General features: G+C 39.7%; 1 protein-coding gene across 5 annotated transcripts in view; it reads left to right on the forward strand.

The window, feature by feature from the left end:
* Window positions 1–12,229, forward strand: part of STXBP4 (syntaxin binding protein 4) — a 180,306-nt gene extending 168,077 nt beyond the window's left edge. For 4 of the 5 annotated variants that reach the window (XM_029211804.1, XM_029211807.1, XM_029211805.1 and 1 more), the window contains one exon: window positions 11,815–12,229. In XM_029211804.1, the coding sequence (XP_029067637.1) occupies window positions 11,815–11,929 (115 nt within the window). In that variant the 3' untranslated portion in view covers window positions 11,930–12,229. The remainder of the gene's footprint in view (window positions 1–11,814) is intronic. The other variant, XM_029211808.1, reaches the window with a different exon arrangement.
* The last annotated feature ends 4,690 nt before the right edge of the window (window positions 12,230–16,919 follow it).

Here is a 16,919-nt window from a genome sequence, read left to right on the forward strand (position 1 = left end):
GGATGACTCATTGTCTATTCATGCATTCCACAGATGCAGGTACATCAAGTTGATTGTGGAGATTTAATCCACTGCTTCTGAGGCTGCTGGGAGAAATTTCCCTTTCTCTTCTTTGTTTGCACAGCTCCCAGGGTTCAGCTTTGGATTTGGCCCCACCTCTGCCTGTAGGTCACCTGAGGGCATCTGTTCTTCACTCAGACAGGACGGGGTTAAAGGAGCAGCTGATTCGGGGGCTCTGGCTCACTCAGGCCGCGGTGAGGGAGGAGTGAGGATGTGGGGCGAGGCTGCGGCGGCAGAGGCCAGCATGACGTTGCACCAGCCTGAGGCACGCTGTGTGTTCTCCCGTGGGAGTTGTCCCTGGATCACGGGACCCTGGCAGTGGTGGGCTGCACAGGCTCCCCGGAAGGGAGGTGTGGATAGTGACCTGTGCTTGCACACAGGCTTCTTGGCAGCGGCAGCAACAGCCTTAGCGTCTCATGCCCGTCTCTGGGGTCCGCGCTGATAGTCGTGGCTCGCGCCCGTCTCTAGAGCTCCTTTAAGCAGCACTCTTAATCCCCTCTCCTCGCGTACCAGGAAACAAAGAGGGAAGAAAAAGTCTCTTGCCTCTTCGGCAGCTCCAGACATTTTCCCGGACTCCCTCCCGGCAACTGTGGCGCACTAGCCCCATTTAGGCTGTGTTCATGCCACCAGCCCCAGTCCTCTCCCTGCGCTCTGACCGAAGCCCGAGCCTCAGCTCCCAGCCCCACCCGTCCCGGCGGGAGAGCAAACAAGCCTCTCGGGCTGGTGAGTGCCGGTCGGCACTGGGCCTCTGTGCGGGAATCTCTCCGCTCTGCCCTCCGCACTCCTGTGGCTGCGCTCTCCTCCATGGCTCCGAAGCTTCCCCGCTCCGCCACCGCAGTCTCCGCCCGCGAAGGGACTTCCTAGTGTGTGGAAACCTTTCCTCCTTCACAGCTCCCTGTCACTGGTGCAGGTCCCGTCCCTATTCTTTTGTCTCTGTTTATTCTGTTTTCTTTTGCCCTACCCGGGTACATGGGGAGTTTCTTGCCTTTTGGGAGGTCTGAGGTCTTCTGCTTATGTTCAGTAGGTGTTCTGTAGGAGTTGTTCCACATGTAGGTGTATTTCTGATGTATTTGTGGGGAGGAAGGTGATCTCCACATCTTACTCTTCCACCATCATGAAGCCATCTACTCATTGGTTTTTAAAAGTTACTCACACCTGGCTTATAATTCCTTTGTGTTGATACACCTTTATATCACATTCTGAAATCTGAGATAGCACACCTTGTATTATAAAATCTGTTCTTCATTACATAGGAAGTATTATACTTACATTACAAATGCATACCAGTAAAACCTAGGGAGCCTGTGATTTCTGAATAAAACAGAAGTTTCTGTCTAGAGCAGAGAGGGCAAATAGATTTCAACTCACTTTCTCAAGTGTTGTTTGTGAAGAATTCTGAGGCTATATTCAACCTCACTGATATGTCTTTTTTTTTTTTTTTTTTTGTCTGCGTTGGGTCTTCGTTGCTGCACACAGACTTTTCTCTAGTTGCAGTGAGCGAGGGCTATTCTTCCTTGTGGTGCATGGGTTTCTCATTGCAGTGGCTTCTCTTGTTGCAGAGCACAGGCTCTAGGTTCACGGGCTTCAGTAGTTGTGGCGCATGGGCTCAGTAGTTGTGGTGCACGGGCTTAATTGCTCCACGGCATGTAGGATCTTCCCGGACCAGGGATCAAACCCATGTCCCATGCATTGGCAGGTGGACTCTTAACCACTGCGCCACCAGGGAAGTCCCTGATATTTGTCTTGATGCATCAGAGATGTCTGCTGTGGGTGCCGGGGGAAGAAACGTGTGGGACACATACCACATCTTTTCAGTCTTTGATCTTCTAGAGCATATTGCCAACACAGGAACTTTGCCAGGATGAACAGTAATAATGCAAATCGTAGGTTGGAATGACAGAATAAACAGTGACACTCCCCCCCAATAGTTCTTATGAGATAGTCAGTATTTAAGAGCTTTGCCTTTATGACTTCAAAGGAAAACTGATTTCCAATAGGCATGTTTTGTCTCATATCTTTCCACTCAGAGTTCATTAACAACCCTAAATGATTGTCTGAACAGCCTATTAGTTTGTTTCCAGGTAGGAAAGAATGTAGATCATAACCTATGTATGAATGAAATTTGTCATTGTCAGCCTACTGTATTAATTAAAGGCTTAAGTTACATTGTATCATCTCATTTATAAAATAAATTAAAAAATGGAAAACACAAAAGGAAAAATTTGAGATTGTTTTTCTTACCTCCAACCTTATTTTGCACGTAGAGTCCATGTTAGGTAATTCTAATGTGATTAAAAATTAAGGAGACTGGGGAAGGGAGGGTGGAGAGGGAGGGATGGTTTCTGGATGGGAAATAAAAAGCTACTACTTTTAACTTTTCCTAAATCCTTAGCAGATGATTTTAGCTCCACTTTAGTAGGTACTGTCAGGAGCCCTCCCTCTTAAGACCTCGTTAATTTGGCTGCTTTGATTAATTTTAGATGAGTTAAGAAATAGCCATGGACAGACTACTGAAGTCTAGGGCTCACTTGATGAGATGTCAGGGCAATTTCTATGTACCTAACTTCAGCGTAGATAAGGGAAATGGGGGTAAGCTCCTCACTGCCTTTGCATGTATGGCAATCCTGAGCATTTCATTCTTAATGAGACTATAATGAAGAAATCAACAGAGAACTTGAAGGAAGAAGTATGGAGCTTATTAAAATATTTTGTTCCCAAACACTTCTAGCTATGATTAAATTGTAAGGTATTAAAACCACTAGTCTGGATGTACCCATCTATGTGATAACTGGTTTAGAATATCCAGTAACTAGTACAGTGCCTGGTATGTGTAGGGACTGAATAATTATTTATCAAATGAGTGAATACGGTCATTGAGGAAGCAGTTGGTAGGGAAAAAATATGGGCTTAGTGTCAGACAGACCTGGTTTCTAATGTTTACACCACCACTTTTGAGTGTGACCTTGGTATAATTAGTAGTATTTCGATTGTCTGTAACCCCTTTTCTCATCAAAAAACAAGGATAGTAGTTTATATCTCCCAGGCTTGTTTTGAGAATTGAATAAAATAACTCACCTGGCACAATGTGAGTGCCTAATAGATGTTCATTCCCCTTCCCTTCCCTTCCCTTATTCTACTGCTATTTGCCAGTGGAGGAGCTTTATACGACAGCATTTGCACAGCTGCAAGTAGAAACCAGCAACCAAAACCTACACTTATACCTCTCCCCAGCCAGTCAGCAGCCCTGTGACAGGAGCAAAGAGGCTGCAGGGCTCAGGAGCCTGAGACAGCCTGCTCTGGATTTTCTATAAATATCTACAAAGGGGTGTAGCCATATGAAACTCTGTATGAGCAACTGTCATCTAAACAGAAGGCCAGCCAGCTGACCGAGGTTACTCAGAATGGCAAAGCCCACTGAAATGAATAAAATGTCCAGATCTAGACAGCCAACATCAAACTCTTTTTTCCCCTATTTAACCAATAACAGGTATAACTGAGGCAGGAAGCATGTTTTTTAGCATTTTGGGGGGATAATATAAGAAAATCCTTTGGGATTGTGTAAAGTACTTTGGAAATTCATCACCTTTCTAGGGTTATACTTTTATTTAGCCAGATATGGGATCTTCTCTGCCTCCAAGACCCTTTATTTAAATTTCTCAACAAATACTAACTTTTTTGTCACTTTCCCTTCCAAATTTGGTTGCTGGATTAGTCTGCTAGGGCTTCCATGACAAAATACCACAGACTGGGTGGCTTAAACTGGGTGAGAAACTTATTTTTCTCACAGTTCTGGAGGACAGAAGGCCAAGATCAAGATGCCATCAGGATTGGTTTCTTGTGAGGCCCCTCTTCCTGGGATGTAGACAACTACCTCCTCACGTGGCCTCTTCTCTGTGTGCATGGAGAGAAAGGTCTGATGTGTCTTCCTCTTCTTACAAGGACACCAGTCCCATTGGACCAGGGCCTCACCCTCATGATCTCATCTAACCCTAATTACCTCCACAAAGGCCCCATCCTCCAAACACAGCCACATTAGGGTTTAGGACTGCAACATAGAATTGGGGGGTGGGGACACAATTCATTCCATAACAGTTGCTTCTTCCTTAAATTACTTTCCATAGATCTCTAGCACCTTTTTCTTCAGTCAGTTATCTCCAGTACAATGTATTATAGCATATAATCTTTCTTCCTGTACATTTGCCAAGTTTCAGGCAAATTGCAAGAATTAATACAAACCAGTGCCCCTTCCCTCAAGCTCTAGGCTTTAGTGCGAGAAGTAGCTGAGGGGCAAGGGAGTGTGGTAAGTAGAATAATGGCTCCCTGATAATATCCATGAGCTAATCCCCAAAATCTTTGAATATGTTAGGTTCCATGGTAAAGGGGCATTAAGGTTGCAGGTGGAATTAAGGTTGCTAATCAGCTGACCTTAAAATGGGGAGATTATCCTGGATTATCCATGTGGGTCCAGTCTAATCACATGAGTCCTCAGCAGTAGAAGAGGGAGCCAGAAGGAAAGAGTCAGAAAGAGATATGACAATGGAAGCAGGGTCAGAGATATGTTGTGTTGCTGACTTGGAAGATGGAGGCCACAAGCCATGGAATGTGGGTGGCCTTTAAAAGCTGGAAAAGCAAGGAAACGGATTCTCCCCTAGAGCCTCCAGAACGAAATTTTGCCTTGCCAACCTCTTGATTTGAGCCCAGTGAGAACCGTGGCGGACTTCTGAGCTACAGAACAGTTAGCCAGTAAATTAGCATTGTTTTAAGCCACTACATTCGTGGTCATTTGTTACTGCACCAAGAGAAAATTAATACAGGAAGTTAGAAGTGGAGGAGAGAGGGTGATGCTTATGATGGACCTAGAATGTGTCGGGCATAAAACTAGGGGATTTATATGTTTTCTCTCTTAACACTGTCGAGGAAGGTCTTACATGTTTTCTAGATTGGGAAACAGACTCAGAGTTTAAGTAACTTTCCCAGAGACATACAAGTAACCCAGTTAGTGCCTGGGCAATACGGAATTTCAGACCAGGTCCGTGAAGCTGATACAAAAAGATAGTGACCATGGTCTGCATCTAAGCCTGAGATCTACTATTGTGTGACCTTGGATAGGGCACTGGGACTCTCTTAGCCTCAATTTCTTCAATTGCCACATGATGTGAAAAGTTTAAGACTTCTGGAGAAGCAGGTGTCACACAAATAATTTTTATTCATACTGAATAAAGTTTTTATGAATTTTATGATAAATTATTTAAAAATGCTTTAGAGATAGAATCTATGATCGTTGAATTAATCAGTCAATACATCTTTAATTATTTCATCTTGTAAAGCTAAAGACCTCTTTTCAGGTGGTCTCATTTAACCTAACCCAAAGCCTCCATATATATTGTTGTTGAAACCAACCCATATAATAGAGCCTCAGAGAGGAATATAACATAATGGTAAAATTCTCAGAAGTCAGATTTGGATCCAGATGCTGGCTCTAACATTTACCAGTTTTATGACCTGGAGTAAGTTATTTCACCTCTCTCAGTGTTAGCTTTCTCATACATAAAATGAGGATAATAAATATAACTGTCTCTCCTTTAAAATATAAATATATATAATATAAATATATAAAATATAAACATAATATAAATATGTAAATTAGGATATATAATATTTACAAAATATAAGTATAAAATAAGTTTCTAAAAAACAGTTAAGCCCATTTATTCACAAGTCCAAGGTGGCACCATTAGAAGCAATCAGTATGTAAAGTTCATGAGAGAACTGTAAAGGTTGATGGCATATATGGTTTTTATCCCATAATTTTTTACTGTAATTGAGGGTTTCTGTGTTATAACACTCACTCCCAAGTGGCTTTTGCACTTAGCATTATGGAGTCAATAATGCTGACAGAACACCTCAAGAGTTTAAAGATGGTCTCATGTGGAACCCCTCCAAGTCCCCAGTTTAGTGATGCTCAGTTTTCTAATATCATATGTATATTTATAGCTTTATATTTTTAGTGTAATCAGCTTAACTTTGATAGAAAAATAATACTAGGATAAGTATAAAATAAGTTGAAGTACGTTTCAAATAATTTTAGGGTTTTTTTTAAGATTTCAAATGTGGCAGTTAAAAAAATACATTTAGTTAGATGTTTATTAAACTTATTTTATTGGATAAATTAAATGAAAGCCTTATAACTTGTATTACAATTCTTACCATTTTAATAAGAACATTAAAGTTTTAAATATCTTCTACATTTCATGCACTTCTACTCATAAGTGGGAATTTAATATGGAAACTTTGACAATGGTCTTGCAGACTTGCTTCTAATTAAATTTAGTTTCCATTAATCTATATTCTGACAGTCTTTTGATTACTAACATATTTCAAGTAGCCTGAAAATATGTATTTATTGCCCGCTTTTTGTATTTTAGAAAGACAAGCTCTTTGGTTTGTAAAAAGTTGTACATATATTTAATGGGAAAGTAATAGTCATGGCTTCATCTTGAAATACTCTCTTGAAGTCATTTAGAGTAACACTAGCTGCTGTTACAAACCCTGCTTTTCAGTAGCTTAACACTCACACCAGTCAGTGCGGGAATCCCTGGTCGATGGGTGGCTTTTCTTTTCTTTGGGTAGTGATTTTGAGACCCCAGCTCCTTCCAGTTCATGGCTCTGCCATCCCCTAGGGCCTCTGATTTCTCTGCATTCAGTTATGGATGAGGCGTGAGAACAGAGAAGGCATTCCAGCGCTGTTCTTGAAAACCCCTGGTCCACAAGACGTAAACATCAACTCTCTCCCCTTCCACTGGTGGAAATTAGTTACATGCTCACATAAGGACGTACGGGGAGCTGAGAAATGTAGTCTCTGCCTGGGAGCAGCCTCCTGATAACAACTCTACAGTGTGGAATGGAGAACATAAATTTTGGTGGACACTGCCAAAGGGGGTATATGAGAATGTACAAATACACCAACTACAGAATTTTATAAAATTGTTTATTATTATCTAATAGTCCAGTGTCTAGGTACCAGTGTCAGTAGGACATGTTCTTAGAGGTCTTCTGAATTTTTTTATTCTATCACAATCCAAAACAGCATCAATTTTTAAAGGTTACCCAAAGCTATAGTCTGAGACCATAGAAACATTTTCTTTTTTTGAAAAATGTATCACCTTTGGACTTGGTACGTTTTTACCTCTGTACAATAATTGACAGCAATCTAAGCCTGTGTATATTACTTCAAAAAATATAATTCATACTTTTTCAGGACTTTTCAGTGTTCATTTTTTACAAGTCTAGTGATGTAATTTTTTCCAATATTATGCATAAGTAATATATTACTGTAGCTTTAGATTCTTGTAGCATAATGTAATATCTAGACCTAAAGATTTTTTAATTAATTGGATTATTTAATTGCAAAATATATCTGATATATATTTTTATAGAGAATGCCATAAATATAGAATAGAAATAAAATTTGTCTTCAAGAATGTAAAGATTTGAATGGGATCCTGCTAATGTTTGATCAGAGCCTCACTGGATTTCCAAATGCCTAATTACAAAATTCTCAAAGTATTCTGTGATATTTACAGAGTTCATTAATGGGAAATACTCATTTTGATTTTAGGAGTATATTTCCAAAGTTATGTAAGAGGGAACTCTTTATATATCAGTGGAAATAAACTGCTTGCAATTTTCTCTTAAACATGTTTTGGAATGGATACTTTCTATTACTAATCTGTAGTCATTCTCATAACCAGTGTCTGACAAGATTACATGCTGCCTCACCAAGGTTTGGTGACTTTTTTATAATTTTATTGACATGGTTCACTTTCTGTTCTTCCCTTCTGATTTGTTTTCAATTGGGAATATTTTTTATTAAATCTTTTATTTTCATTACTACTTGAAGCTTATGGCCAGTTGTAAAATTTTTCAGTGATTCCAAGTACTGATACCAGAAACATTTTGGATTAACATATATATTTGTCTTTATTTTCTGGTTCATATGAATATTATATACATAAGATTACCCTGCTCTCTGTAAAAAAAGGACATTGTAAGTTAATTACTTTGGCTTATTATTCTGCAGCTTTATCTTAAAAAGATAATATATGCAATCTTGCTAAATTCACAATTACATATAAATAGTACCATTTACAATGGAAGATTAACAAAAGAACCTCTTTCTTCATCACAGACTATTATAAGAATGAATTTCTACAAAACTTGTGTTCTTTTTGTCTTTAAACCACTTTTCTCTTAACTGACTGTCCTAAATTTTTATTTAGAAAGAAAGCATTTTGCATGCTAGGAGGTAAGAAACATAAGGAAGGTAATTATAATGGAATTTAAATAATTCACTTACATTTCTTTGGCAATAAAATAAAGCATGTTCTCTTAGGGTTTATTTTTTTTATAAGCGCTAAAATATGTCCTTCAAATTACTAATATTATAAAATAAACCACACAACACTGCCATCTTCCCAGCTCAAATATTACTGTTTTCCAACAACAGATTTGGCAGTCATTCAGAGGCAAGTAGTATTAGGCTTTTTAGATTTTCAAATATATCTGAACTGCTGTTGATTACTCCCCAAATCAGGTCAGATACACTCTCTGCAGGAACATTTCCCAGAGGTACTGTATGTTCAAATGGAAGATTTTCATGTTTCACAGTCAGCCTCATTTATTTTCCAGACCTCTAAATTTTTCATACTAAGTAGCAGCATCTCACTTTGTGAACAATGGGGTCTTTATTAATTAAACAGAGTCAACAGGGTTGATTTATTCTCTCTCTTCTCAGTTGAATTACCAAGCACACAAATCAGAGAGGAAATATTTCTAATAGTAGAATGTTCTCCAAGCCAGTAAATCTGGGATTATCTCATCATACCGATTATGTCAAAGCTCTTTAGTCACCATGCTCACCAGGACATAAAATTGAATCGTATACACACAAAAGGCCCCGTTCCAGCATCACAGGAAGAATTCCAAGTTTTTCTTACAATATTCAGAAAGCCCTAATTATTAACAAAAAACAAAAAAACAGCCATGATCATTATTGAATATCTACTCTTCACCAGGCACTTTACATGCATTACCTGTGTTTTAGAAGCATTGGTTCTGGATGTGTTTTATTTTTTCTAGTGATTGGCTATTGTATTTGCATGTTTGGCGCTAAGGTGTGTGTTTTTCAATTGTGTACAGAGAAGTGTATTATGAACATAAGATTAATCATTTAATATTTTATGGTATTATTTTGTATTTGGAGAAAGATCAGATGTTGACTTGTTGATTAAAAAGTGCCAAATGAAGTTTACTGTCAAGGATGACTTTCTGGCAGAACTTTCTAATATTCATTGTTCAGAGTCTATAACTACATTTTCTTCTTAAACATTTTACTTTTGCTTATTTTATATTATCAATTCAGTGGAATGTCCATATATGGGCAGTTATAATATTTCAAACGTGAGAATTTTTTTTAAGTCACATAAGAAAGTGTGTACCCGACCTTACCCCTCAGGTAATTAATTGTGCCTGTTTTTCTTCCTTTCCAGCCTCCCCAGTTAAGGAGCATTGTAGGGGAGGAAGGATTTATAATAATCTAAATTAAAGTCTCTTCTTTGGACTAACATATTATAAATGTGCTGATAAACAGTAAAGTAAATATACTAAGATATCCCATCAAGCTTTTCCTTTCAGTTTTAAACAGGTACGTTGTACGGGACAATGTGTCCTCATTTCCCCTTGCAGTGGTATTCTAGCCCTCTGTGTTACACTCACTGGTAATTCTTTAAAACCACTTTCAATTTAGGCAGCTTTCCAGCTTTACAAAAGCCTTGAAATGAAGTTAACCTGTGCAGAATCAAATGCTTTGTAAGTTTAGCCTCCATAATAAGAAATCGCACTAAACCATTTTAAAGAGGTAATAGTAACATGGATTACTGTCAAGAGAATAACTATTCTTTGTATCACTTAACCACACTCTGAGGTTTTGAAACTATGAAGATATCTGGGCCTTGCCACATCTACCTCCATCTTAAACAACTTAAGTGCATTTACTCTATCGTGAAACTATAAGTGATCTTCTTCCATGGAAAGCTGCATTTTCAATATTTAAACAGAAGAGTTGAACAATTTGTTTTGGGGGATAGGGATAGAATTTAGAATATAGGACTGAAAACAAACCAAATCCTGTAATAACAGTGAAACTGACCATGGGTACCAAGTGCAACATTTCAGTTATTGTCATCAACAGGCACTAAAGTAAGTGCCTCTTTGTGACAGATCCCAAATTGTGCTCAAAGGCACACTCATCCCATGCGTGCTAATAGGGCATGTTAGTTTGAGTAATATTATAAACTCTTGGAGAGTCGTAAGACACATTAGTATATTTAGGGCTCTGGGAAATCCTACAGTAAAAAAAACCTACTTAACTACGTTTAAACTAGTGTATCTCAAAGTTATTTGACCATAGAATTCTCTTCTTCACATAATATGTATTAAAAACCCTTATAACACACTTCAGAAATGTTATTCTGTAATATTTTAGGAAGTAGGAGATACTTTGAGATCCACAATCTTATTTGATGCTCATAAGTGCCAGCCCTCAGATGGACTTGATCTAAGACATGATGCTTCTCTGAGGTTGAGTTTGGGTAGGATGGGGGCAGGGGAAACTGATCTAGGATGGATAGGGCAGCGAGGTAAGCCAGGGCTAGAACAAGGATCCAAGGAGAAGGAATAAGTCATCCTATTCCAGAAGCTGTCTGTCCAGGACCCAGGAGCTGGGCAGATAGTGGTGGATTTAGGCGAGTCATCCAGCTGAAGGCTGGGAGTTGGATACTAGGTCTAAAAAACACCATGCATCAGGTAGGGGCACAAGTAGTGATGTTTCACCACTTCCTGAACATGCCCCATATATTTGTACGTCCTTCCTTACCTCTGCTTGTGTTCTTCCCCGAAACGCCTAGTTACTTGTTCTGAGAATATGTTAGGTACCATAGACTCAGAGATAAGAAACAGCTCCTGCCCTAAAGGAGCTTTGTATGCAGTACAAAGGTCTAAAAATAAACAGGCATTTGTAATACGGTATAAGAGATAAGGCCATGGGCACAGATTGGAGGAATCTAGAGGGAGATTTGGTTCTTTAGAATTAGTTTGAGTTAGCTGAATAAACAAGACGGGAAGGGGGAAGATTGTAGCAGAGAAGAAAGTATTGTTGAGGCAGGTAAGAAACAAGGTATTTCATACTATGGAATATGTATTTGATCCAGAAGGCATTAGTTGGCACTGAATTTTTAGCAGGTGAGCAGCAGTGTATGATCTGTCATTTAGGAAGATCTCTTGGCTGGAGTGGAGGATGAATTAAAAAACTAGAACAGAGGCAAAGAGACAAGCTGTTTCAGTGACCCAGGCCATAGCGTTGGAAAAGGAGAAAGGAAAAGATTCCAGAGATGTTACAGAAAGACAATCACAGGACTTGCTGATGGATAAAGAAGAGTGAGGAGTCAAAGATGACACATTCTCCTGCATTCTTTTGTTTTTGGTTTTGTTTTTACCAAAGAATAAAGAAAAAAATGGGTTTTGTTGAACCTAAAAACGTATCTAAGACTTTTAAAAACTATTGGATCCAGTTCCAACAGCTTCCTAATTCAGGAGACTGCAGTAGGGTGGAAGCAGTGTCGCTGAGGGATCACTGCTTGCACGGTGGGTAGAAGTACAGTCTTTCGGATTGTAATTGTATCCCTTTTTCTTCCCAAGTCACGTAACACAGACTACATCCTGGATGCATCCCGTGATGAGCGCACTGACCCTGTCCTGCTCAGAGGAGAACGAAGAGGATTGCTCCAGAGAACTTCCTGACCAGAAGAATTGATGGTTTTCTGTGGGAAGCTGCGGTCCATGGTCTTCTGGCATCTCGATCGACGTGGAGGACTCTGACACGCGACATCTAAAATAGGAGTAAACCACACACTATTTAGTGAAGTGAAATGGAGATTGGATTTAAGCTATTTTTGTAAAACTTTTTGGTATAACTGTATACATTTACAAAATTAATTGCCACTACAGTAGTTCTTTAGGAATAATCTAGTCCTGTTTTTGAAATCATATGTAATTAGATTTTATAATATATATAATTTTTCATATGTAATTTTATAGTTAGTTCTTTATAGAATATCAGACACAGGGGTTTTTATAATTAAGACATATTGAAAACTATGTGAACATAGTGAAACACTTCATTTATTTGGTAATTCACTAACCTCTTATATGCGTACCTTAGGAAAGTGATTTAAGCAAGTTTTCCACAGGCCACTGGATATATAGCTTACATCTTTATGATGCTTTCTAATTTACAAAATGCTTTTCAGACCCTGTTTTATGTAAACCATACAGCACGCCTGTGAGGCAACTCCACTGGGTATTTTTCAGTTAGGAAAAGAGCAGTTCAGAGAAATGAAGCACCTTGTCCTGGAGCTGAGGCTCACACCCTCACCTTCCGATTCCGTGTCCAGGCCCCTTTGCCCCACACCCTGCTGTCCCTGCAGAGGCAGGTCGCAGCCCGACACACAGGGTCGCATGTCTCTGTTGATGCAGCTGAGCTCCACAGCTGTGTACCCCTGGGGCCACAGAGACGCAGGGGGCACTTGTTCATTCAAACATGGCCCCCACCCAACCTCATGGTTCTCCTATAAACCCTTCCCCCAAACACTCACCAAGCAGGGGCATGGCTTTGTGATGTTGATTCAATGGGCTTCTTTCAGCAGCTCACATTTTTCTAAAGTAAAGGGACCGACTCCCTCGTGGGATTTGCCCTGCTGGGTTGTCCTTGCCAGAGGGAGTGTTGAGGGGAGCTGATGAATAGAGGGGCATCCGGAATCTATGTATCAAAAGAGACATCCTTGAACTCCTCTGCTGTGCATTCCAGACTGGCCTCATTATTGCTGATATCAGCCTCCAGACCGATTATGCTTCCGATCTTATTTCATCTTATTGTAAGGATGCTACTAGACAGTTTTTGGAAGGAATGAGCCATTGACTTGGAGTGCTAAAGATTTTCTCTCCATTTAATGATTGAAACCTGGGGCTGGGAAGTTGGGGTGGGGGGTGGGCAGGGAGGAGGAAGTCATTTTAAATGCTCTGGGCATTAAGTACCAACTGAATAACAAAAAGGGACTTATCCTTACGCAGTGTCGTTATATAGTTAGGTGATGTACTGTACTGAGGAAGCAAGTGAGCAAGAATCATTAATTAATCAGAATACTGTTCCCAAACCATCCGTGATAACACAGAGACGTTACCGTGTCTGTCTGGCCTCCTCTTCTCCCCACCACCACCACTGCTCTTCTTCTTCCTTTCCCTCTTCCTCTCCTCACTCCCTTCTCTCTTTCTCTCTCTCCCGCCCTCCCCACCTCTGAAATACAAGAAAAAGGAACTCGGAGCCTTGAGGATCACTTGACTCAGTGATTTTCAAACATCTTTTGGCGAAAAAGACTCATTTTTCAAGTGAATTCTTAAACAGAATCTCAATATTTGTAACAGATTTTTTTTTTAAATATTGCTGTCCTGCTTCAAACAAGATGGAGGCCTGAAGCCCAATTAAAACAGCCCCCAGCACTGCTATGCAAACCTAAAACTCCTTAGAATATAGTGTCAGAATCATCCATTGTAACCATTTATATAGATGAGTAAACTGAGATCCTGAGAGCTCACACAGTGAGGTCAAACTTAGACCTAGATCTTGAGTCTCCTAGTCTACTACATTTCATATGGTATATTGTATAGATCTATGTTGTAAATATATGTGTACATTATGCCCATGCACACATTCCTGAATATATGTACGATTTATAATTTATGTCTTGAATGATAACATAAGTCAAATCCAGGCTGATAGGTAGTCATTAGCCCTGAGAAAAGTTTCAGAATGGCTGGAGAAACTTGTGTTTCCTCTGACAGCTCTTTGAGTATTCGGAAGCTGCAGGGAGACAAGTTTTGAGAGAAGGCCCTGAAGGAGCTCTTTCCTTGTGTCCCCCAGAGGTGAGTGAGATTCTCAAACACCCCAAGTTACTTTTATAAATTAGTATCTATAATTGTGAAAGTACAGACTATTTGTGGTTGCCAAATTAATGGTATGAAGTGTCCCTCCCCTTCCTGGGAGTGTTTTTCTAATTTGTTTCTAGTGAGGAAGACACAGAAGATGCTCAAGTCACTTGGCATCAAGATCCTCAGGAAGCAGTTCACTGGCGGACGCCTCATAGGTTAACTTTACCATTTGGTGCCACTTTCCTTCCTGCTTCCTAATCGAATACCTAATGGAAAAGGCCTACAAAAATCGTAATGAAATTATTTATTGGGCATTTTGTGCCATACATTCGTGACAGATAATTTGCATGTATTATTTCATTATCTTCTTAAAACAACCCCATGAGGTAGAAACTATGATCATCTTCATTTTGTAAACAAGTTTAGGATTAGAGAGAGTTGCTGACCTTTGCCTCAGGGTGATTTATCACCTACGTGTGGAAACTGGGGCTCAAGGCAAGTCTTGCGGGGCCCATTCTCTTAAACCACTGCAGAGCCAGTTAGAGCCATTGTGTGTGACACTGGCGGCAGAGCTGGGGTCCGGGGGTCAGTTTTACAAAGAGGCAGATTCAAGTTCGGTGTGCTAAGGAACTTCCTCATAGTCAGAACACATCAGGAAAGAATTCCCCAGGAGTAAGTGGAAACCATGTCCCAGGAAGTGTTCTGTCAGGCTGAACTCCTTACTGCAAGACTGTTGCTGAGGAGTTCAGGGTCTGAACTGGCTGGACCATTTGAGCACTGACTGAGATTTCTTCATCTTTATGCTTCTGTGACCTCTGAACCCACAGATGAATGCCTCAAGAGATGCTCAAAGAAACATATGGTGGGGAGTCATTAAGAATCCTTATTCAATGCAAGTAGAATCCCCCAATTATTTCAGAGTGAGTTGACATTTATATAGCCCATCTTTCTTTAAGTCAACTATTGTTGTGGTCATTGTAAACTCTTCTCTGTTGACCCACTGACTCAGATTGTAGGATCTAAAAATCTCAATGTTCTTACATGCTTCCATCTCACTTTACTAAAGAGTGACCTGGCTTAGCCTTCCTTACGTATTTAATCTCAGAATATTGACCGAGCACCAACAGTGAGCCAAGCACAGTACTAGGCACTATGGTGAAGTAGGGCAAAAGCCGATCATTTCCTGGCGGCTACTTGCTGTTGGCTAAGAAGTTAAAAGCTTCTCAGGTAGTCAGAATTGAATAGCTTCTCTTAAATTTTTTTATTTTAAAAATAATCTATTTCCATTAAAAAAAGAATCAAGTAGTATGGAATTGAATAAAGTCAAAAGATAGCCTATCTCACTTTCCCAAGGTAGCTATCACTAATACTTTCATGAGAATTTTTACTCAAAGGAAATCATACTGTTAAGTATCTTTCTTTTGACTTAATATATTATGGTCATTTTTTTCATGGTGATACATAGATTAATGTTATACCTCAAATGTCTCCATAAAATATCACTACCCAGATAACACCTAATTTCTGTAGCCAACAATCTATTGATGAGCACTTAGACTAATTTAAATTGTCAGGCTTCCCTAGTGGCGCAGTTGTTGAGAGTCCGCCTGCCGATGCAGGGGGCACGGGTTCGTGCCCCGATCCGGGAAGATCCCACATGCCGCAGAGTGGCTGGGCCCGTGAGCCATGGTCGCTGAGCCTGCGCGTCTGGAGCCTGTGCTCCGCATCGGGAGAGGCCACAACAGTGAGAGGCCCGTGTACCGCAAAAAATAAAATAAAATAAAATAAATAAATAAATAAATAAAAATAAAAAAAGTAAAAATAAATTGTCTTCTGTTACTAACAATGCCACAGTGAACATTCTCATATTCATTAAATCCTTTTCCTCATACATCTATGTACTCTTATGCCAGTATGCCTATAGTGAGGATACATTCATAAAAGTAAATTACTACATCAAAGTTATGTTCATTTTAATTTTGGTATAAATTCACAAATTCTCCTCCATAAAAATAGGACCAATTTACACTACCAGCAATAGTGTATAAGAGCTTTTCTTCTCTATATTATAGAACAATTTTTTAGTCGAAAGACTGCCAATAACTTTTCTGATTGTTTTTGTCCATAGAGTAATCCTTTTTCCATCACTATCTAAAGACCTGAATTTTTTCATCATTGGGTTTTAGTTGTCCCTTGACAGCAGAGGCTGACTCTGTATATAGGGGAGTCTAGCAGTGACCAATTCACTGTACGTCAAACACGTAATTACTGTCATCTTTTTATTTGAAAGTATTGACCTTTCCTACTTTATATATAATGGTGGCGAGGACCAACTTTTACTTTTTTATTTTATTTTTTTTAACATCTTTATTGGAGTATAATTGCTTTACAATGGTGTGTTAGTTTCTGCTTTATAACAAAGTGCATCAGCTATACATATACATATATCCCCATATCTCCTCCCTCTTGCATCTCCCTCCTATCCTCCCTATCCCACCCCTCTAGGTGGTCACAAAGCACAGAGCTGATCTCCCTGTGCTATGCGGCTGCTTCTCACTAGCTGTCTATTTTACGTTTGGTAGTGTATATATGTCCATGCCACTCTCTCACTTTGTCCCAGCTTACCCTTCCCCCTCCCCGTGGAGGACTGACTTTTAAATTAGTTAACTGGGGTGAGAGGCCTTGGTAAAGTGCAAAGCACAATACAAATGAACTTTGAGCCTTGATTTCCCCATTTCTGTGAGGGGATAGTATTCCCCTGACTCTTCCCAAACCAGTTCAGCTCAGCAACCATTTCCTGAGCACCTGCGAGATGCCAG

Source organism: Monodon monoceros, unplaced genomic scaffold (assembly GCF_005190385.1).
Source record: "Monodon monoceros isolate NGI ecotype Baffin Bay Population unplaced genomic scaffold, NGI_Narwhal_1 Super_Scaffold_9, whole genome shotgun sequence".
Lineage (NCBI taxonomy): Eukaryota > Metazoa > Chordata > Mammalia > Artiodactyla > Monodontidae > Monodon > Monodon monoceros.